At 36.2% G+C, this 24,868-nt stretch overlaps 1 protein-coding gene across 1 annotated transcript in view; it reads right to left on the bottom strand.

Moving 5' to 3' along the window:
- Positions 1-24,255, bottom strand: part of LOC104162220 (mRNA-capping enzyme-like) — a gene marked incomplete at both ends in the record, with an annotated part of 35,321 nt that extends 11,066 nt beyond the window's left edge. Inside the window, 4 exon segments of the mRNA XM_009700896.1 lie at positions 12,881-12,982; positions 13,799-13,929; positions 20,734-20,983; positions 24,180-24,255. Of these exon segments, the coding sequence (XP_009699198.1) occupies positions 12,881-12,982; positions 13,799-13,929; positions 20,734-20,983; positions 24,180-24,255 (559 nt within the window).
- Positions 24,256-24,868: the final 613 nt, after the last annotated feature.

The following is a 24,868-nucleotide window of genomic DNA, read 5'->3' as shown; positions in this document are numbered from 1 at the left end:
ACTTACCTTCTACAATCAAGCTTTTTTTCCTTTACAATCTTAAAATACTGTGTTATATTTACTTACTAAACAGTAGCCTAGTATCTCATGTATCTCTTATTACATTCAGAAGCACCTGGGTTTGTCACTGGTCAAAATTCTCCACCAGTTCTCCACCCTTAAAAAAGGGTACAATTCAGCATCTGATTAAAGTTTCCTAATTGTAAGGTGTCTACTTCAGGGTGAAATGAATAGTCCTCTAGGCTTCAGTAACTGTGTTGGCTAAGCTCTTATTACATCAACGGAGATCTAGACACTCATCTTGCATTAGATGTTAAAGTGTACTCATAGTGACAACTCTGATCAGGTTGCGTATCTGCAGCAGATTCAGCAGTAACCCAGAAGTTCACCTAAAAAATCACTACAGGATTGTTAAAAAACCTGAACTCCGTAACATTTTTTTTATCCCTCATCTATTACAAAAATAAAATGTTATCCCTCAAACTTTATTTTCCATCTTTCCTAAACAATGAATGCTTTCCAATACTCATGTTACCATCAAGAAAGTTATCCTAGCATATCTGCTACACCAACATCTAATTTCATGAGAAATTAGGAGGTTCCCAAAATCCAGTTTCATGTTCCAAATCACTCGATCAAGCTACTGCTGCCCTGACTTGATGCCAGTATGGAAAAAAAGTAATTTTCTTGTCTTACTGATCACCTCATATACCACAATGAAAGGACAATGCTTAATTTCAATATTCATAGAATCACAGAATTATTTAGGTTGGAAAAGACCTTTCAGATCACTGAGTCCAACCGTTAACCTAACACTACCAAGTCTACCACTAAACCACGTCCTGAACTGCCACATCTACACATCTTATAAATACCTCCAGGTACTGATGAACTGATAGTCATCAATTCATCCTGCTTATTTGAGACCACAGAAGTTCACTTCCACAAAATTCATTAAAGTGGTATTCCCTGCATATATACACTTTGTGCAAGTTACCACTGCAGGATAACAGATACCCCATAGCTTATATAGGTATTCAGTCTCCATAAGCTTTACTACTCGTAAGCCTCCTCCACTGTTACCTCACTCAGCATCAAATTCTTTTTCTTATTCTTGCCTGCCATCACTCTCCTTTAAACCCTGAATGCAAGTTTCCCTTTTCATTTGCTCCCCTTGACAACCCAGGGTCCAGAGAACATTGTTTGACTGTTACAATGCTGAAAACGATCAAAAGTGAGGCAGTAAATCTGCAGATGACAACATTTACTACAGAAATCTTCAGAATATCCCAAACTACAGTAATAAACAATGCAAGTTTTGATATCCAAAAGGTATGAAGACATCGGCAGGAAGAGACAGACACGACCACACTTCCCCACCTTACAAGGTTCTAAATTAACTCTGTCAGCCAAGAAAGCTAATAGAGCAGCTACTTTTTAGAGGTCAGTGAGAGCACGGAAATGCATCTGCGGGAGGGGTGGGGGGGGAAAAACACCACACAAATCATTAGATCACATAACCAATAGGATGGTGCATAATACAGAAATAGTGTTGCATCATTGTACAACTTACTGGTATCCCCTCACCTGGCATACTGTGTGCACCAGCATTAATAGGGAAATCAGGTTTTGAATAAAGGAGATAATGGTAATACTATGGAGCATGGAGAAACGCATAAGAAGTGTGGAAAATGGTATCATTTCTCCTAATAAAGTATCATAGTTTAGACTGAGTTCAAACTTTAGGTTTTCCTGTTTTATTAATCAAGATAAAGATGCCTTTAATGAATTTAACAGATGGCAAATTCAAAACCAATGTAAAACTACATTTTCTATCTGAAGTATTATTAGACTGTGAAACTCTGCCACAGAGTTGGTAAAACCAAGAATTTAGCAAGGTTAAAAAACACTATCCAGTTACACTGTTTTTCTTGATTGCCTTCTAGGGTTTTAATTAAGTTAGAGTGCTGTGGGGGTTTTGTTTCTTTATTTCTAAAAGGTTATTAAACATTATGGTTTGAATTTGAAGTCATCTTGTTATCATTATGTGACCTACAACAAAGGGTCAATTAATCTACAACTACCACATAGTGAAGAGTTCTTACAGTGCATGATGACATATCTGGTGTAAAAAAAAGAATAATTGTTAACTAGCTAGAAAAGATGTGACCCAGTAACAGAATCTGTATACTAACAGATTTAAGTACTAGATTTTCTTTGTTTCACCAAATTTTAATGATGCTAAGTGGTCAAGTACATATTAAAGTACATTTCTACATTAGCAGGAAGAACACTATTGGAAAACAACTGCAAGTTATAAAGTTCTGATTACTTTTTTTAAAAGCTATAAGGTTAATGGAACAAATTATATCTGAAGCTTGACTGCACTACTGAATTCTCTCATAATTTTTTATAATTATTATTATTTATTGCAGATATTGAGCTTCAAGCTTGCTTGAACTTGTTTGACTCCATTCCTCCTCCACAAATTTTAGTATGAAAATATCTTGGAGATTTAGAGGGAAATTCATGCCTGAAGCAATGGGCTCAAAAAAACCAATGCAAAGCAGCAGTTACACAATGGTATAAGAAAGCAAAACAAATTAATTTAGCGTCAGATGACAAGTAGTTCCATTCCTTCTTTCTCCAAGCAAGAGAACCATAACATCTCTTATGAAGGCCCATAACGCAGCAGTCAAGGAAAGAGTATCACAGCTTTGAAAAAGGAGGTTCCCGTAACTTTCAACGGATTTATGCCCGAATGTATGCTGCGGCAATTCTGTCTACATCGCAGGCACAAGCCACAGAAGAGCACAACTGCCATTTGTGCTTACAGATTAGAAGATCAGCTCCAAAAGAGAGGGTTATTCTAGATATCTGTAAAGTTAAACTTTACAAACTGAATATAATTCTTCCCTGAATAAGCTTAAGCTATTACACTTCATGGATGTGCCCGTAACCCCCCCAAGAGAACCAGCAGCACAGGACACGCTGTTCCACTATTAAAAGTGGTCTGGGAGAAAGGAAAATAAATAAATAAATCAGCAATCGCTGATACTTGTCGCTTGAACATCAGGTACACACACAGGCACACCATTTATCTTCGTTTAATTAGAACATTTCAGGACTACAGTTGAATACTCTAAGATTAGTATTCAGAGCACAAGCTACATAATAAGCATTTTAATGCATTAACTATTTATAAATAAACAAAAGAGCTTGCTTAGAAGACAATCTGTCCAAATATTCAAATACTTGTATATGAATAATCAGGTAAGTAGTACTTTTCAAAGAGCTCAGAACTGTGACTATAAAACTTTGTGAGCTGTTAAAAGGCTTCAGAATTGTGAAGCATCAAGTCTGCTACTTCACAAAATACACTTTCTGTATGGTATCACATAGCAGTGCTCCTTAATCCCTTAAGAAAGAGACACAAAAACAACAGTGTCATTCTACCACTTCTTATCAGTCTTGACACTGTTGCAGGCACATATAAATCAGAAAACACAATCTAGACTAAGAATGCCTTCTTCAGTCAATCGAGTCAATTTGGATCCAGACTGGGGCTGAGGTGTTCTGTCACACCTATTTATTCATTCTTCTACATTGATTCAATGATTTAAAAAACAGATTTCAAGAGACGGAGAAGCAGCAAAGTGGTATGGATGTGCCTTAGTAATACACAAATAAATACATAAATACCCCATCACCACCACCACTCCCCCCTCCCAAAAAAAAACCACCAACAACAACACACTCCAAATGCAGCATTAGGATTAAAAAAAAAAAAAAAAAAAAAAAACAAAAAAAAAAAAACACACAACAACAATTTCAACCTAGCCCAACAGCTGTGAAACTAACAGACCTGGTTGATAATATCATTTCTACTTTAAATAATACTGCCTTGTGGGAACTTCTTAGGAGTAACAATATTTATACCCAATAGTTCCAGATATTAGTCTAACACCTTACAACACTCTGTGCTGCTTCATTTGACCTACAGTCTCTCAGTCAAGTGAGACCTCTCCTAGTTCATAATCAATAGTTAAACAGAACCCATGAGTTATCTGGTGACGCCTATGAGTCTAGCTACCAAAATCTGACAACTCCTTTTCTGCTATCAAAGTCAGTCTGCCAGCCAAAGTCTAGGCATGCTCTCATTCCCTGTACAATAGGTAAAAAAGGAGAGAAGGACAACATGCCCTTTGAGAACATGTCAGCATGTGGAGATGATGAGGCCACCTTGTGCTAAAGCTTCTTCACCCTGAGTTAGAACGTCTTTACCTTGAGATAGGGGACACGTTAAATATGCTGAAAGTGCCCTTAATCTTATCACAGCTTATCAAAGTTTTATTTTTTGCACTCTCATATGAAGACTTAAGTAAGCATACAATATTCATGAGTTCTAATGCTGTCGGAAACAGGCTGATATCAGTCTTGTAATCCTAAATTTATTGCCCAACACTGTAGGGTGAGCAAAGTCTCATATCTCAGCTACTAAACCCTCAACTTTCTAGTCTCAAAACATGTAATTCCTGCCTCCCTATCCCATCTTCTCTTCCCCTCCTACCTAAACATACAAAATAAAACCATGAATTGGGCATCTGCTTCTTCAGAAAATTAAGAGGAAGACTGTTTGGAGTGCTTAACAGCTATGAATTGCACTTCAGCAATCATTAGAAAGGCAGTTTACACATTATAACCCAGAATCATGTATGTGACCTTTATATACTTTTGCAGAAGCTTGACATTATGTTATCATTACACACTCAAAAGCTAAACCACGGGTTCATAACAACTGATTAGTACTGTAGCTTATAAAAGCTATTTATAGTTTTTAATCTTGACTGGAAGAGGAAAAAAAGCTTTATTACAACCGTTTCAATAACTTTCACAACTTCAATTTCCAGCCAAAATACATGCTATCTCCAGTTAAGTATATTATACAAAATAAAGTCAGTGCAATAAATCCCACATAGATTCCAGACTCATCCTAAACCAAGGTTCTTCCAGTTGTAGAACTACAGAACTGGTTTAAAAATGGGCAAGCTTGTTTTCTCCCCTAAGAACTAGTTAAAATAAGGACCTAAAAAAGGAGGACCACAAGGGACTATGCCATGTAAACAAAAACTGCATTTCCCTTCCAAAGATCTTAAAAACATAGCATAAAACAAAACAGCGCAGAATTAGGAATAGGGGAATAGCAACAGTCACTTTACCCTTTTAACTAAGGTTTTTGTTCCAAGTCTTCTCTTTAAATACCATCTCATTTTGACAGTTTCATGGGAATAATAGAAAAACCCCTTACAACTACTACTTTGAGATACTCAATGAAAATAGTAACAAATATCTGAAGAGTAGCTGTCCTACACACACGAATGATGTATAATTAGCCCTCAACAGTTGAGGTTTTGCCCATTGCTGACAGTTCCATAAGCACATGTTTTGAATAAAGCCCATTTAACTTGGAATCAAACCACTTGAGTCAAGCCCAGTTGTTCACAAAACCTGACACTCCTATTAAAAAATCCATTTGGTCCTGAAAAGTCTGTTTGGTACATGTCCAAACCCCTGAATATTGCTGTCCTTTAAAATTGCAGACCGCAGAAATGTGCCCCAACCACAGAGGAAGGGGTACACAGCATTACCAACCAATGGTACAAAATTGATAAATATCTGTTTCTTCAGATAAGTGGCAAGAGGAGGAAGGGAAAAGAAAGGAAGGTGTGGCTTAAAAGCACTCAGACGATTCTCGTTTAGGTTCTTCACCCCATCCTATCATTAGGGAGCAAATGTTCCTTCCTGACCTCAAGATCATAAACATGTATAATCCTAAACATGACTAAATGACAAGACACTCAAAACACAATATATAATAATTCACTCATTCACTAGCCATCTAGGGTCAGAAAACAAGGTGCTCAGAAAGGGGGTAGTCATACCTTGAGAAAAGCTCTTTACTCACAAATGCCTTCCAGCGATTAATGGCCCTAAACTTTCCTGTTAGCACCATTTCTGAAGCCATCTGTCAAATCTCAACGTCCTGTATTTTTGTCCCCCTTCTCTAAATTAGGAAAGAATCCGCTAACAATTGTGTAAACCTCCACTTCAGGCTCTTCCCACTACTGGGCATAAAATTCCACATCCATGAGAACCTGGTCATGTGATTTGTACCAATCTGAAAATTAATCTATGGCTTCTTTCTCATTCCCAACAGAGTCTCCTTCAAGTTCAACTCCACGTTAATATCTTTGCTCCCAGGAGACAATCTTTCTGTTCTCTAGATCTGCTTTCATGCCAAACTGGTCTCTTGTTCTTAATAATGAGTTCTCAAGTGCATAGATTGGATTTTTAATTGGATTAGTACTACTCTCCAATCTTCTCTGTCCTCCTTCGTTCTCGTTATTATCCCACCTTTCTGTCTAACCTCCTCCTGTCTCTCAGGGATAATAGTTTTCCCATGAACCCATTGAACTCTCCTTTAATTCTTCACAGACAGGCTACCATTTTTCTTCCTTGCCACCTAATTTTGTGCTAGTTTTTTTTTCCTCTTAATTTCAAAAAAAAAAAAAAAAAAAAAGGTATGTTTCTCAGTTTTCTCCATTTTTTTAGAGCTCTTCTTTAGCAATGATCACCTTTTCACAAGTTGCTCTTGTCACAAATGACTTTTGGATAACTTTTCTTACTAGGAATCTGCAATTTCTCAGTTGTGCATGTAAGCTTCATCTCATCATGTAAAGGATCAAAGAACAGGGAAAGAAAAAGTATTTAGGCATGCAAATTCAGGCAGAAATTTTTACCTTGTCTTCATTACATTTTAACAACATGCATGAAAAGTTATCTTAAAACACACCCAGCAGGCTTTCTTCAAGTAATGGTCACAAATATGTTCCAGAAGAGGCTGCAACTACCAATAATTTTAAAGTTCTTAACAAAATAGGAATTTTCTTCCATTTGCACAAAAAGCTAAACTAAAGAAACCTAGGAAGCTATCACAAGTTTGATAATATAGTAACTAACATGCTTTGTATAAATCAAAATCATTTGATTAAGAAACACAATCCAAAAATGGTATGATAAAACTGGTGGTCAAATTTTTTCTAAAATGGAATTTGCTCATCATGAAAAAAATCCCCTAACTTCAGAGATGTTCCTAGCTATTTTGTTACAAACACCTTTTAGACAATTAGCAGCAATTCTCAAAGAGCTGCTTTATAGTCTGTATCTACTTGTTCGCATTTATATATCTGCAAGCCATCAAATTTGCATGAATACTTTTCAAATATAACAGCCTTTGGCAAGAACTACCTGTTCTGCATTTTTTTAAATAGCTGCCTTACCATAATTGAACAGCCACAGTATTATGAACATATTATGTTTTACTAAAACTGCATGTGTACAGATGTGAAAAATAAAAAGGTACTCATACAAATGCAGGAAAATAAATTACGCCCCTTAATAGCTTGCATTTAGTTCAGGTCACATTTCACCATTATAAAATCTAGTCCTGTTTGATTGTATTAATTTGAATTATTCCACAGACATTTTAAAGCGTTTCATTATTCTTAGTGGTAACAGTCTTTTTTTTCAAAACTGGTGTCTCATTACTTTACCAACCCTAGTCCTGTCTGAACATTCAGCTCCACTCATTAGAACAAGCATCTGCTACAAACTGTATTAATGAGATACATATCAAGGCATACAGCAAGCCGCTAACCACCTGGGTTAATCATTTTACAGTACAAAGTTGATAATACAGAGTCATACAGTAAGCCTGGAACATCCTGTTACAATATACCTTATTCAGATAGCAACTACTATTTCAGAAACACAGCACTATAAAATTGGATGCATTTGCAAAGCCGTACATACCTTGTAGCTACTGTTAACATACAAAGCATCTTCCACATCAACAAAGCCAAAAGGCATGATTTTAATAGTGGGAAATTTGCCCTTTGGATTTCTGTGCCTTATGAATAGATTAGCATTAAAATTATTTTTAAGACATCAGAGGTTTGACAACTGTTCCAATAAATATACAGGATAGAATTCACACCAAACCAGTCAGAATAGCGGCAGAATTAAGTGATTTATTTTTATAATAATAATAATCTAAAGCAATACGATTTTAGAGGTGTTTTTCCTCAAAATAGAATTGCATATAATATTTACATATACGCAAATAGCTGGCACAAAGGGAATATTTTTCCAAAGAGAGCCAATGCTAAGTGAGCTTCAAAACTCTTTTAATTTAAAGTTCATTTGTCTAAACCTGAGATGCAAATGTACACATCTCTACATATAGGCATTTACAAACAGGAGGGAAGAAGTATTTGTTCACACGGCATTTCCCTTTGAAGCGAACATGCTCCAGAAGGAAAGTTGGAGCAAGAACAATAAAAAAACCTGGAAACCAGACACAGAACAAGCAAGACCACGGTGTACACACAAACTCTGTGAATCTAGGCAAGGGTAAGTCAAAAGATTTTGAACTCAGGGCTTGAAGACACTGGAGGACGATGAGTTTTGATTGAAACAAGACTCAGAACCCACATGTTTACAAAAGTGTCTAAGATACTACTCCAATAAATTTCCCCAAAATATTTTATAGAATCACTGTCAAATAATTTAACTTACCAATTCCACATTATTTAGTCAACACAAGATGGTAAATAATGCTCTTTCATTTAGGGAAATACTTTTTTTTTTTAATTATAGGTAGAAAAATACAACAATACTAAGAAAGTCAAGAAAACATGCACTGTTCTACCACTGAAAACCAACAAATAAACCAACTAGCCAACAACAGCACAGCTCTTAAACCAGAAGGGTGAAAGTTCAGCATCAGTTGAAATCTAGAAATAGCAAATGCCTTCAGAGAAAAGTAAAAGTCCTCAATGAAATTACTGACACTACATGTCAGTTAAGACAATCGACAAATAAAGGCTTCAGCCATGAAACCTCTAGAGAAAACTACTGCTGCAGGAATAAAATGCAGGTGGTGAAATTTAAGAAGTTTGGCTAAGTTGAGCAAATATTGCTATTAACCAAGATGAGAGTGTTTTATTTATCTGAGAAAGTATAATATACAGTTATTAGTTAAGCATCTGCTTTTCTGTAAGTACAAACAGGTCAATGAAACAGCAATGCTTTTCTAAGCAAAGAGAACAGAAAAAAAAAAACAAGAACAAATGTATGCAAGCCAAGTAATATTGTAATAAGTTAACTCCTAGACTGCTGCATCTAAACCACATTTAAGAGAATATCTTCAGAGGTATTTGATGACAGGGGTTTCATCTCCAGATAAAGTAAGCAGGGGATCCATAAATGGATCTCCACTAACCGATGTCTTAATACTAAATTCAGGAAGGTCACGCCTGTCAACACAAGCATTTGGAATAATTAATGAAAATCTGTTTAATTGCATATGGAGTCCGGATCGTTGGAGAACAACAAAGTAATTAGAAGCAGGTCCAATGTAAAAACTGTCATAGTCATTTCTCATTGTTGATTAGGGTAGCTATCATGCACAGTGTCTAAATGTCCAAATAATAGCTGAGGTTTTCATCATTAATCTCTCTTTCACAACATTCCTTCAGCTGAGTTTCGTAACACTGGATCTCTATAGCACCCTTTTCTTCTCTGAATATACCTATCAATCTGTGTATCTCCATAATCAACCACAAGTTATTATGTTTTGAGAAAATTTAAAAGAACTATTTAGTTCCCTCAGTTTTATTCTTCATCCCTTCTGTTTTGTCACCATTCCAGAACTTTAAAAACACAGGATAGAATGTCCAAAATACTGAAAATTCCTACAAGAAATTACATGTGCACTTTAATTTCTTTCACAAAAGGCAGTCTTCCAGGTGCACTACTATTTTCTATATAATTATTCTAGTATTCTGTACATTTGAGTAAGAAGATAAAAGTATTCCATAAGACTTCAATTTTCCAAATGAGTAATGTAAGATACAACAAAGACTCTTCATATTGAAAATACAAACAAAAAAAGAAATGTGGAAAAATAGCTTGCAGCTCTGTTGAATAGCACTAATTGTAATCTTACAGCATCTTAGTATTTGTTCTAAGATGTACCAATCTGTATTAGCTAATGACCCATGGTTTTGAACAGATTATTCTTCAGTGGCAATGCACACTACAGACACTGCAGATGAAGTAATTTTTTCCTATTATCAAATGGCCTTCTGTAAAGAAATTATTTTAAAAACAGAATTATTTTCTGCTATTACTATTTCTTGAAGCAATAGGCTTAAATTATATCAAAACATTACCATAAACTGTCTTTAATACATACAAAAATATTAGCGTAAACCAATCCCTAAAACAAAGGCTTCCTGAAGGACTAAGCTGTGAAAAAAGGCAAGGATTACCAACATCTGAGCTGCATAGGACATTAATACTTCATAAATGTATTTTCATAGTTATACAAGTCCATGGGCAATATACCTGGAATGCGGATTAAAAGCATAATAAATGCAAAGACTTCCATCTGGCTCTTTGCACGGTCAGTTTAAGTTGGCTGAGTTTACTTGTTCAGGCTCAGCAGCTTTTCAATGCACTGTACTGCTCTGAGAACAGGCCTGGATCTCCCAACACCACATTTCTGTAACCTCGCACCCTGAGAACGCCTGCATCGCGTAACGTGCTTGTGCATACAGCCACTCGACGTCAATAACCCAAATAGTCCCACCCGTTTTGTAATGCTTGGATGCCATACTGAGTGCAAGCTTACCTTGTATTTTCACACCATGCTCTGCCCAAGCTAATAAACCCTTGAAGTACAAACTCCACAGATGAGTGACACCTGAAGATTTTGGGTTGGTTGTTTGGTGGGGTTTTTTGGTTTTGTTTTGGTTTTTTTTTTTCCCCCATAGGAGACAGCTTAGTTCTGGCTGAACTGTGCTGAATCCTGCCTGACTCTATGTGTAGCCACTTCGTAGTTCTCGTAAGACACCCAATTGCCCATATTTTCCATGCTTTTCATTATCTAGGGATACTTCATTCTATCACTAAAGATAACAAACCTAACAAAATAAAGAACACAGGAAAAACTTTAGAAGACAGCCTACATGGTTTATTTAGTATCAAAACTTTACTTTCTTCTCAGCGCATGGAAGGGAGAACGCTTTCCATTACACTGCTGAAACAAAACTCCTTTTGCCCGTATCTACACACAAAACCAGTATTTTAACTTCACCAGCCTGAAAACAAAAATTCTTCTGTTTTTGAAAGCATACATTTCTTCCACAGAACTGATGCCTTCCAACTTGTACATGTGTAAATGCCGAACTCTTTTGCTAGTCTAAAGCACCATGCACAAATAAGCATAACAGTCCTCCTCTTACCATGTGTACATTCAGTGTAATTGCACTTTTTCTGATCAAGTCAAAGCAGATTAAAAATCTATTCATTTGCTCTAAGTGAATAAAAACTAAAGTCGTCCCACTTAGCACAGATTACAATTGCTTAAATACTACTGTACTTAAAGAACATCTTTTGGAACTAAAAATCAAGCTATTGAAAAGAATAAGATGTGTCACACAATTTAAATTCTTCCTGTTACTGATACATTATTGACCATGATGTAAGAAATTACATTATTAATGACCTCAAGATAGCACCCACAACAAAACGGAAGATTGTGATCTGAATGCTATGAGTAGCATAGGTTAAAATCATTTCCATTTATCCCTGGGATTCTTGATTTTAGTTTTGAAACCAGAAATGCTGAAGAAAACCAGAAGGTTAGAGTATCAATCGCCATTAATGTTCATTTCAAAACCTCAAGAAAATGGCTGTAATTTCACGTATGTTCCAACCTATTAAAAATATCACTCCTATGAAAGTAAGTATGATTTTGGAGGTTTGGAATTTTACTCAAGAAAGATTTGTTGTACGAAAAGTCACAGTACCTCTTTGCAAGAGTACAAGGAAATGGGGCACCTAATATTTGGGGGGTTATTTCAATGTGAATAGCAAATACTTCCTGTACCTCAACCAAGCTGCTGGGTGTAGAGGCAAGAGATCCTACGTGACATAGCTTTTTTCATACAAGACAAAGCAATGAAAGGATACCTGATGTTACCAGATGCACATGTTTAGACAACTGAGTTTCACACAGTTGAGACTGATCTATAACCAGGCACAGAGAAAAAAGTGTTTCGCTATTCTGCATTTGATAATGTACGGCATTTCTCTTACTTTGAAAAGCTAACATGAGAATACTGGAGAAACTAAATACAAGGATGTGTTTCAAACCAGAAATAACAATACTGAAGAGGTTCAACACATCAATCCAATCAGGTTGTAGTTGTTATTAAAAAAAGTGACATCTACAATGAATGTAAGGGAACTGGTGAGGGGAGATGAAACTATTGATTGTCTGGCTGACAAGAACTGTATTTGAACAAAGGACCACAATACGCACACAAAAAAAAAAAAAAAAAAAAAGAAAAAAATCTATGACATTTATAACACTAGCCAGTTTCTGAAGGATCAACTAGAAGTTTTAATTTAGCTTTTATAAACAAATTCTTTAGCTTAACAAATTCTCACTGTTACCTAAGATTATTCTAAGACCTTGGTGGCAAGTCTTGGCTGACAGACAGGCAAGGGTTATGAAGAATAGAAGTACACATATTTAAGAGTCAGTCTGCAGAACAGCTGCTAAAAAGAAACTTGGCTACAAACTTCAGCAAATGTTGGGTACCAAGACAGCAAGAAAATTGATCTCTGGAGTCAGTTTTGTTGTTAGAATATGCATTGTCCTCTGTACAAGTAAATTCAATTTCCTGAGAAAATACAAACCGTCTACCCAATTTACTGGGTTTTTCTTTTTCATTTAAAATGAACTTACCGAGTGCCGTCTGCTTTCCAGCTAACTTTGTATGGCTTCTGCTCTAAAAATTTAATATTTTGCTTGTCCATGGAAACGGGCTGTGCTCCAGGGAATCCAGACCTAAAAAAAAAAAGAAAAAAAAATCAGGTTTATTAATGGTCTACAATAAATAGTCACACAAGGCAATGCATTTTTTACATTAGACTGAAGTCACACATTGTACCAGACTTGCTGCAAGGTTAACTTTGAGTTAGGACATCTTCTCCAATAAGGCATTTAATTCCTCTTGCAAAATACCAATCTGATAAGAACAAGGCTATTTGTTTATGACAAAACATTAAATTATGTGAGACTTCAAAGTTTTAACTTTAGAGGAAGAGATATTTGAATTCAAAATTACAAGCACTAAAAGAACTATAAATAATATCAGTAAGTTAGGAATCATTGTGAGCAACTCCCTGGATCATCAGCTTTGGAAAGGAGGAGTTCAGAATCTGAGACATTAAAATCAACATTCTCATTAACATTGGACACATATCCAAGTTGGCTCTAAAAACAAGTATTATACCTCAATAATGAAGTGTAATAGCAGTTGTATAAATAAGTCCACTGCTTGAGCAAGCACTAACTTTTACTCAAGTACCTGGACTAGACTACATCTGGAATATGCACAGCAACAACTCATCTGAAAACATTTTGTTATCTCACTGGAAAAGCAATTCTAGAATCTTGCTTCTTAGTATCAACAGTTGGTAATTCCATTTCATAGTACAATGCAAGATCCTCATCTGTTTCACTGATGAGCATTTTTGAAGCTTGTTTGTTTTTTTTTTTAAACAATCCATCCAAAAATAGCCACCTTTTTTCATTTTTACAAGCTGTTTCCTTCTGCAAAACTAGAAACGTAACACTTATTTCTAGACAGCATAAACAAACAAGTTCTAAATGTTCTCATCCCCTCCCCAGCCACAGAACTGCTGACATTTTTGCTGTATTCCTCCTAACTTTGGTTGTGTTGTCACCTGGGTCACACATTTAACTGTTATTCCTTCCAAGAAAATTGCACCCTAAATTAAAAAAAAAAATTAAAAAAAAATTAATATTTAAGCCTTCATAAAAGCACATCAGAACATGTCAATACAAGATTAAGTCTGTTTTTACAACTTGACCCTCACAAGCAATACCAGCTTAAATATTCCTTAAAGATTTACCCTCAAATACCAAGATACATCAGTTGAGCTTTCCCAGTAAACACACTGGTGAGCCATATGATGAATCCAGGAACTGAAAGGAGTTGGGGGGGGAGGGTGGTTGTAATAAAATAATAATTAAAGAAAAAATTAAAACTAGGTAATTGGTAAGGGACAGGCACTGTTTAGCTAATACTCTCAAGAAAATTCCCATGTCAAGCTACAGCATCAGTCTGACTCACTTTTCATTTGTAACAAAAATGTTTCATTTAAAAAGAAAGTATACTAGTATCAAGCATATAATAGTAGAATTGTCACATATGGAATTTGCAGGGACCAAATTAATCATCCTTATTACACAAAATATTATATAATTATAAGGTACTATAAGACATCTATGTCTTAGTATGTCAGTTCTCTATGTCAGAGAATCTGAACCGAAACAGTATTATAAGCCTGGAGCAAATCACTGCACGTTAAAGATCACAAAATTCTTTCTAGCAGAAACCTTTGTGACACCATTTTTAAGTGTGTCAAGAAGTATGGCCTCAAAATAAGTAAACTGGAAACTAAGGACAAAATTGACCTATGAAATGTTAAATAAAATTTTTTAATACATAAATAGTATTTCTAGACCAACAATTCTGTGCTTTCTTTGATTCATGGAAAGAGCTGCTCACTGACAGGAGAGATCTAATGTGAGATAAACATAAATAGCTTGGTAATTAGCGAACTAAAGTCTTTGGGAAAGACTTTAGATGGGAAACATCTTTAGACATGACGTTTTTACTCGTTTTTTTAAAACAAAAACTCAGCAGATTAAGACATTAAGTCCTACTTTTCTCCCTGCAAATCTTTGAGATGAATGTTTTCAATTAAATATGTTAATTTTATCAGACCTAGATGGTAATTCCAGTACAAGAAGTTCAATTACATGGATTTCATCTCCACCTAGGTCATCTACCATGTTATTTGTCTCAAAATTTAAACTTACACTGTAGGGAAAACAATTGAAAGAATGAATGTACTTATGCAGCAGCAAACAAAGGGTTCTGAGTTCTCAGGACCCTCTTAAAGGGTTCTCAGGACAAACTTCTTAACAAAAGAGAAAATAGTTGGTTTGTAACAAAATATTTGTGTAAAAATATACTTGCATAATTTTATTCTGAATCTAAAACAGGTTACTAAAGTGGAGGTGCTATCCTGAATGCCACAGAAAAGCCCAAGCAGAGATCAATAAAATACCAAAAATAAAACTCTCAAATAACTTCTGTATTCCAGAAAAAGTTTGATGCCGAGTGGAATAAAAACAGATTCTGCAAAACAGAACACATTAAAGCCATCAAGTCTACAAAGCTGTATAATTAAAGACTTCTACAGATAGCCTAAATTGACCAGACTTATTTCAGCAGCATCTCAAATAAATTCTCCATGCAGACTAAGAAGATCAACGCATGACGTTCCACCTGTTGAGCTATGAATCCTGCAAATGAACATACAAGTATTTCATACCTGTTCTCTAAAATGCTTGAAACTTGCCTTAACAAATCTAGCTGCATACTACTGGTGAAAGGAGCCTTTTTGCTCCTTTCCCTTTCCACACACCATAGCACTATCTGTTCTACTCTTGAGCAAGTCTAGGAAATAAGCTGGCAAAAATAACATCATAAATTAGTAATTTTCTGCCGAATTAGGATCCTAAACTAGCTCACCATAGGATGAGTTAGCAGTAGTGCCAGCACAAAGGAAGTAGAAGGAACACAAGGAGTGCAGGGAAAGCAGGACTGCAGTTTTCAGTACAGCCTGCATCTAGTTAAGATTGGCTCAGCTGCATCACCAAATCGTGTTCCGAGAATAGTACAACCTAAAGAAACACACTAGTTCATAACCTTAACTACCTTTAGCTCCATAGACTTTCAGTGCACCATTTATCCCATATTATTCATGTGGGCATCAGCAGATGCAACAGCACACAGGTGACTGGGCAAGGGAAGCAGACAGCTACACGTGCCTGGCCAGCACATTGTCTGAATTCTGAGTAAGTGGTTAAGAGCGCCACAAAATAAAGGAAGATGGTTGTGTTTTCCTTCTCAGAATAATGGCAGAGTGCGACAGCAGTATGACTGCTAGGATTAAAGCAAGAGGCAGGCAACAGGAAAGATTTTTCCAGAAAAGAAAAAGTCATAAACGTGAAACTGGTGCCTGCCATTTGAAAGTGTCTCTTGCAGATTATCTGTCTTAAGTACACTCACTAGCTAAGGCACAGCACTGCGAAAACAAGGTGAATCACTTGGGCACCCGTGCTTGGTTAACTCAGCACTGCAGGATTCACGAGGACATTTCCTTGATAAGGTGCCAAAACTGAGCCAGATCCATGCACTCTCCGCAGCTTTGTGGAGCTAACAACCCCCTGTGGAAAGAGGACACTGGAGAACATGGTGCAGAGATGGCAGAGCACTCAGCACAGCAGGAGCAGCTCAGGTCCTCAGCACTGCTACTGAGCCAAGAGTTATAAGCCCTAATGGATCCAAGGTAACTACAAGCACTTAGTATCTATGGTCTGCACAACCTTCACACCATCTGTACTAATCAAAGTCTCCCTACTTGCCACCATCTCCCTCCACCCATCACTTCAGCTGAAGGAAAAGTGGCAATGTGTATCATCCTGTATTGGTTCAGATCCTAAACACCATCTGGAAGAGTGGGTGAGTGGGAAGAGCCCCAAACACACACCTCCCTGACCCTAGTGGCTATCACCAGGCCTGGGTGGCAGCCTTCTTCAGCTACTCAGGCTTGACCGAGTGCCAACATGCTCAGAGACTGCCTTTCAGAGGACAAGGAACATTCCAAAACACGTCAGGAAGAGAGAGAGACACACCACATTTTCTAAAAGAGAGGAAGGGAGAGCCAAGGAGTTACACTGATCAGCTTAGATTTTAATACCTAGAAATACAGGACCAAACCACAAGAACTGCCTCTAGGCATGTACAAGCAAAAAAGATACAACAAAATCATACTGACTGTCACTCAGTAACAACGGTGTTCAACTAATCATTTGGTTTTGGTGATGAAATAGGCTTCACAGAATTGGGAGGAGCAGGAAATATCACATCTTTTGATGCTGGTTTTTGTCTTGGTTTGTCTTGTTCTCACGGAGGAACTCAAAAAACATGGGGTAGATGTAACTTCTATAAAACAGAAGAGGAACCTCTTTCAAAACCAGGTTCAGAGGAGTTAGTGTTTCACTAACAAAATGGAAGAATATATTCAGGAGGATCTGCAGGGTCTGGTTTAGGTATAAGAGAATTTATTTATTTTCCCTATATTTCCTATCAGAATATTCTTATTTTTGTGACATCTGTGAATTTAGTAGCAGGGATACAGACTGTGATGGTAGTTTAAGAATTCAGTGTTATCCTTAATGTTAAGAATGGGCTGGAAAAAACAGTGTGCAGTTCAGTGTAAAAAGTTCTACGCTTAAGAAGGAATAAGCAATTATACAAACACACACTGGTAGATAATTAGAGAAAAAGATACAGAGGCAGCAAGAGACTAAAAGCTGAATTAGTAGTATTCTGTCTTGCAAATGGCAATTATACTGAGATATATAAACAGAGGTATTAGCCTTAAGACATGTCAAATTAATTCCTCCCTATTAAGCACAAGGATGGCCTCAACTAGAGGCTTGTATTCAATTATAGGCACCACAGTCTCAGAAAAACATAAGTCAACATGACAGAACACAAAGAATGACAAGAATGGTCAGAAGTATAAAAAATATGGATGACAGGGGAAAAAAGTGAACAAACTGGCATTTAATGTGGAGAAAGAGAAGGCTAAAAGGAAATGACACCCGGATTCGAGTACATAAAATGCTGCTGCAAAATCAGGAAATAATGTTTTTCCCATATTTATCAAGTCGCCCACGGGTGGAACAATAAGTACAGGGGTTAAACTTTGGCAAAAAAAAGTTTAGGCAGAAAAAAAACAAAGTCACTAATATTTAGAATCCACATACTTCGATAGTTAAATAATATATATTATCCCCGCTAACTATGTCAACCTTAAGGTTTCATGGTTTCCCTCTGTCTCGCAGATGACAAGACACCTGCACTCACAATCATGAAGAAAATCATTAACAGCTTCCATCTCTTCCAGACTGTCTGAGATGTAACCATCCATTTTAGAAGCACTACGTATTACACCCTGTAAGGCCTGTGAAATATGCAGCTTACATGGGACTAGAACAGATGGCATTCCTTAATGAACAGTAAAAGATCCAGTTGACCCATGAAAAGTTTGAAGGTTCTGACTTAGAATTATAACTTTTTGTCCTATTTGCAAAATCAAGTATGTTTTTCCTGAAGATTTTTTCCTGAAGTGAGATTCTAAATGTCAGTTAGTAATGTCGCTTCGATGCTACAATCATTATGGCATGCACTGACAAAGTCAAAACGTATTTGGATTTCCTGTGTGGCATCTGAGACTACAGCAAACAGATTTGCTGTTACCTGTCAACTACATTTGGGTGATGACAAAGAAACTAATGGCATTATGTTCCAACAGTTCCCACAGTTTCTGTAGTGTAGAAAAGAAAGGGTGTCAAGACTTTTCAACATCAAAATATCAAAGTTTTAGTGAAAGATGTTGCAGTAAAGTTTCTCACATCCAAGACGGAGTTTCTGAAACAGGCAGTATGCTAACTTCACTTCTCAGGCTAGCTGGGCAGTTGCTTCTGACTAGTCATTATCCCAGAGAGATGCCTGGGAGGTGTCTCCTCCTCTACTCCTAACTTTTCTTCTGTCCCCACAAAGATTTGAGTCAAAAAGAAGACATTTCAGAATACCACTGTCACTACAGCCACCTCTAGTTTGACACTGTTTACCCCTAGGTGTTTAGAGAAAGAGTCAAATTAGAAGGCTGAAAACATCTGCTGCAGGAAATGAATGCAACGCTGAAAATTTAGCCCTTTAGACAGTAAAATAAGAAAATCTGAGCAAGAGGTATTTACCTGATAATCATTGCCCCTGTAGATCGGATATTTACAAGGAATCACAAATAGATTGTATCCATCTCTACTGAGTTAAGCAGCATTCCAATCTGCCAGCCAAGAACCATGGTAAAGAATTCTCCCCGTTCCTCCTCTTCATGTCAAAGAATGTTCCTCCAGAGCTGCAAAACTGAATTATACGAATATGCATATTAACTAGATGATTCTTTCTTTCACAAATTCTCTAGCTCACAATTAACTTTTAGTTATTAATATGCTTATTCGTATAATTTAGCTTCCAGCTTTCAAAAAAACTATGGTGACAGATAAAAAGCCTGGGAAGCCAGTATCATGATTCCTGTTAAACAGACCAGTTTAGTTTTATACTTGCTGAAAAGAGGCTGTCATCGGATCTCACCATCACACCTCATTTACTAATGCATCAAAAGGCAAGTAAAAAAAAAAAAAAAAAAAAAAACCAAACAAACCACGTTTTGAGGTTCCAGCCCAAATCAATTTTTGTAGATATCAATGTTTTACTGCAAGGCTAACGGAGGTGGTGGCCATATCCCTGAATATGTTTTTACTATGGATTTTTACAGTATGGGCAATCTTTTATTCCAGCTGATGGACTATTTGAAAGTTTTCAAAGTTCATCTTGTTTCTTTGGACTAGATTTTGTATTCCTTTCAGGTTAATTTCTTCCATACTCCATCTGTAAACCATGTTGAGCAGCTGCAGTAACAACAAAATGTATTTTTGCAGCATATTTCATGTGAGGATTTCCAAGTGTTTGCAAACGAACACACCTCAGCACCCAAGTAAAATAATTCAGTATTATGCAAAAAGAATTGAATCTATTTTTGCACTCAGCAACATTCTCCCCTACTACAAATAAAAAAAAAGTGTCAGGAATTTGGAGAGAACTGAGCCATTAGTCTTCAGAAGATATAGGTATATTCTTTGCACTTGAGTATTAGTTCCATACTATGGTAACTACAGTAACTTATTTCATCAGAATTACAGAGATATATGTCAAAATAATCACAACAAGTGACTAGCCATATTTCTTATCATTATACAGTTAAAACAGCTTTGAACAAAATATAATTTCAAAGATGCCCTGGGATTTTTAAGCTCATATTGCTTTTTACTAATCCAATCCTCAATCCTCCAAAACTTCCAAAAGTAAAAATATTTACCAAAATGAGAACTGAATTTAAAAAAATCTGAATTTCATCCAAATACATGGCTACCAGAAAAAAAAAAAAAAAAAGGCAAAAACTGTTTACGCACACCTCCCATAACATTTCACCTCTAAAGACAGGGTGAATAATTAAGAAGTGCTTTACTATCTTAACTCAAACTTTAAAAAAAAATTGTTATATTAGAAAAATTTTAAGTCCTTTTTACTCAAACTTTAAAAAAAAATTGTTATATTATAAAAAGGACTTAAAATTTTTCTAACTGGAATAGTTGGGGTGTTGAATGTTAAAGTTCAAGGTTCATACAGGAAACATAAGAAAGCTTGCAATGAATCTTCCAGTTTTTCCTGGTTAGAGACAATACTACCAGTCCTCATTTGCAAGAGCACTGACACTTGTATAGTATGTATTATGCAGTAACAGAGGACTATGAGTGTCTGAAATTAAGTTTAGTGATTAGAATATTAAGTTCTTAATCAAAAATACCAGCTTTAGGCGTTCTTTTCTCCTCTTGCCAAAGGAAGAGCTTGATGATCCAGCTTCTGATTCTTGGCCTCCAGTTTTACCATTATCATCCTCCTCCTCTTCATCTTCATCAAAGCACCATTCTGGTAGCTCAGGTGGTGACGGTGCATCATCTTCATCGCCATAACGACGAAATAATTCCTTCAAATAGTCACCTTTATAAATACCTGGTGGTCTAGCCTGAGCAAAAGTAGCCACAGCAGCCTCAATACTGTCAAATAAAAATCAAAAATTACTCTGGATGCCTAATTTACATGTTTTAGTCATGTTATGCCTTACCAAACGTTAAGATTTATTGAGACTGAGATTTAAAACAAATTCCAAACTGGTAATTGCAAAAACATTCATTATATTTGAAACATCATGCTTAGATCAGCCTGGCAACAGTTGCTCTTGCACAAGATTCTGCATAATTATGTAGGTACTGCATATGTTCTCAAAAGTAACTGCAGCCTCCACTGCTTCATCTCCTTATTGCAGCTAATAGTGGTTGCTGGTCACCTAGGTAAAACTTTTATTATTGCTACAGAAAAGGAATGGGTGACACATAGGTAAGTATCCAAGGACTGAATGAAGACAAAAAAGATTAAAGAAAAAGATGAACAAACTTAACGAAGAAAAATGTTGGTGTTGAAATTCAAATATGGCTACATTTTCCCCCCTAAGATTTATCTTTCCTTTCATCAGAGGTTTTGCTTTCACACTGGAGAAGCAACATCTTAATCTTTTGAAATTACTTCTCCTTCCAGAGGTTTCGCACAAAAAAACTGTAATTCAGAAGCCTTATATTATGCAGCTAACACTTAATCTTAAGTGCTTTAATAAACTGGAGACTGGATCACAAAAAAATTAGAAATCAAAACTAACAATCATACACCTTTACTAGTCAACTGGAAAGTACTCCAAAATATTCAACAGCAAGCACAGCACAAGGGTTTTACTGTTGCTATTTCCATAGATCCTATGAAAATGTTTAACAGAAAACACTGGACGTAATTCTGTCTTCAATTTATCCTGGCTGCATGGAGCAGTAATGCTCCATGGATCAACATCTAGAAATCTTGCTAAATAAAAGAGAGAAGAGATCACAAAAGGTACATGCCTCTGTTAGGTATCTTGACAGCACACATCTTAAAGCTGGAACAAGAACACACATTACATGTTGTGAAAAGGATTTTTTTCAGATTAAAAAAATAGCCTGCCACTGGAACAAGGAAAACATAGCTAAAATGGAAAAAAGAATTTAAATACAAAAGGCTTTTTTTTTGTCTCATCTGTACACTATGGCAAGGAGCCTGAAAACTTTAGGGCAAATTTCCCAGAATAGACAGAAACCCTTCCTAAGAACCAGTAAGTTTGGTTCTCTCTTCTGATCTTTGGTAAGAGAAGAAAACAGAACATTTTCCAGAATGAGACTATCAGATGGTTGGTCATCAGATCTCAGAAATGACAGTGTGAGAATCTGAGTTATTTAGGAGGAGCTTTCTTCCTCAATCTGTTACCTAAGACTCCCAATTTCTTCGTCAAAAGACATTTTTTATTTTGGTATTGTCTTAAATTGTTTCATATCTTCTGTAATCAATACCATTGAAAGGACAAACCAAACCAAAAGGGATGAGGCCTGAAAGACATTTACATTTGTCTCTGACGACATTAGAAGAACTCTATACTATTCTGGAAAAGATGGCAATGAAAGCCGAAAGAGGCAGCACAGATTTCAAGCACAGAAACCTAGCTGAAAGAAAACATATTTTGCAAGTTCTGGAAACACAGCAGTCTTTAGGAAAAATAAGTTCTGAAAAATAGAATCAAGTAAGGTTTCTGATCACTAGCTGGAGAGCTTTCACTCTGGATGACCTTTATTTAAACTAACTATAAAATACATCTCAGTATTCACAATACATCAGCAGCACTCCTATATCATATGCTTATAGAATGAATATGGATGGATTTTTCCCATCAGGAAAATCTTATTTCCTCATCAGCAAATAACAGTGCCTTATTTTAAAGAGTGATGCAGCAAATTAGATTTATCTTGATAGAATGCTCAAGCATTAACTACCACCTTGCAGAAATTCACTCTTTTGCTGTGGACATATTTCCCTACCAGGTGATATCCGGGTTTTTTAAAAAAAAAAAAATCTGAGAGATGCACAAACTTGACATAATTAACTACCTGCATGAAACAAAAAAAAAAAGAGACATGGCTGTTAAGTTTTAAGGCTTTTCCCAAATAGACAGGCTGCATAAAAGCAGGAGATTCAAATAGATTCAAATGCATTTGCTCTTCAGAACAAAGGACCAATTCTGAGTCCAATTATTGCATGCTGCTTTTAGATTGCTAGATTAAAAGCATACAAATTTGCTACTTCATAGGAACAACTAGAACCATACTATAAAGGTATTTGTATCTGTGTCTACTTCCTATACTCAGCTAAGATTCTGCCAAGATTCTGCCAAGATTCACCACTAATGGTGTTCTGTCTCCATTACTCCAGTGTCTTTGTTCTAAGTTTACTAACAGACAACAATGACCTAGTTCTTTGCAAACAGCTTGCACGTACCTGCTAAGCACCAAATAACTCTACGTCCAGTCATAAGAAAATGCTGCAACAGGAGCAGAATTTTCTTCACTTAAAGGACCATACAAGAAATAACAAGCCCCTTAAGCATCCTAACGATAAGAAACGTGCCTTGCATGAGACCTCGTCAGAAAGGAAAAAGTGTTTCGTGAATACTACCAAACATGCAAAAGTCATGCCCACCATCACAGTACAGGCAAATTTTAATTTTTTTTTTTTTTAACACTAATATCATTTGAAAGTGTTCACTTCTCTTTATGAAGGCACCAACATTTCTAGATCACAAAAAATAGGTGAGTTTGTTTAGAAGCATGCTGCAGACTTTAGTCAAACAACAAGCTGGAAACAAGGACTTCGTCTCCCCCGACCCTTCAGAAGCAAGTATGTCACTCTGCTGTTTCTCTAGCTAATCTCCAGAACTCAAAAAAACCCAAAAAACATCTACATGCAAATCTACACGAAAAAGATTAAAAAGTAAGAGAAACAATTTTTCAGGCATCTCTGAACTCTACATTCTTACTCAACATGTGGGACACGTCACAAGGAAGAGACACGATACCGATACATACACTCCTAAAAGCCCACACACAGCAGGTACAGCTGACTTTTGACCTACCAGACCTGGAAAGCTTGACTGAAACATGCTAAGCTACACCGGGATGATATGAATAATGTTAATATAGGTTGTTCGTTCAAGATTAGTAGGCAGTTTTAAAATAACAAACAGTGAATACATTAGGATAGCCATCAGGACAATGAGTGAAGATACGGAAGATGCCTTTGGTCATTCTCCACAAATCCCTAGGAATTAAGATTCAAAGTTACCTCCAGTCCAACTTCTCGACCAAAAAGGCACAGATCAGAAATCCAGTTCTATTGAAACCATGTGTGCAATGGACACCTAGACAAGAAAAGAAAAGGGCATAATCATTTGCAAGTAGTTTTAACAAACATGCTTTAGTTTCACAAGTGCGTTTTTGGATCCTTCTACATTCATTAGTAACATTAAAGAGTTATTTCCCTTCCCATCAAGGCAGCCCAGATCACGTAAGGCACATAAGCCTAAAAAGTAATTTATTACATTCTTCCTGCAAATTAGAAGGAACAAGAGTATGGAATACTTCAGTTTATCCCAACTCAAGAGCACTAACTTAATGCAACTGAAATATGGCTAATACAGATAAGATTCAAAGTATTTTTCTGTGACTGCTCAAATGCTTATCAGAAGACAATACAACCAAATTCAATAATCGTGCTTTTAGTGGATTCAACGAGCATTACATTCATTTCACACCATCAGGCATAAAAATCATATCCAGATTACCCTACCTCAAACTTGAAAGTGGTATCAATAGACCACACTTCTATTTCAAATTTGCTATTGCCATGCTAAGACCAGACTTATTAATTTTGAAAAAAAAAACCAACTACAAAAAGAAAACTATACAACAGTATAATCACCTTGAATTACCTATCTTTTCAATGTAAGAAAAAAAGAATTAAATCTTCAGCCT

The sequence above is a fragment of the Cariama cristata genome, unplaced genomic scaffold, assembly GCF_000690535.1.
Source record: "Cariama cristata isolate BGI_N322 unplaced genomic scaffold, ASM69053v1 scaffold23955, whole genome shotgun sequence".
Lineage (NCBI taxonomy): Eukaryota > Metazoa > Chordata > Aves > Cariamiformes > Cariamidae > Cariama > Cariama cristata.
This window is presented reverse-complemented; position numbering and strand designations above follow the sequence as displayed.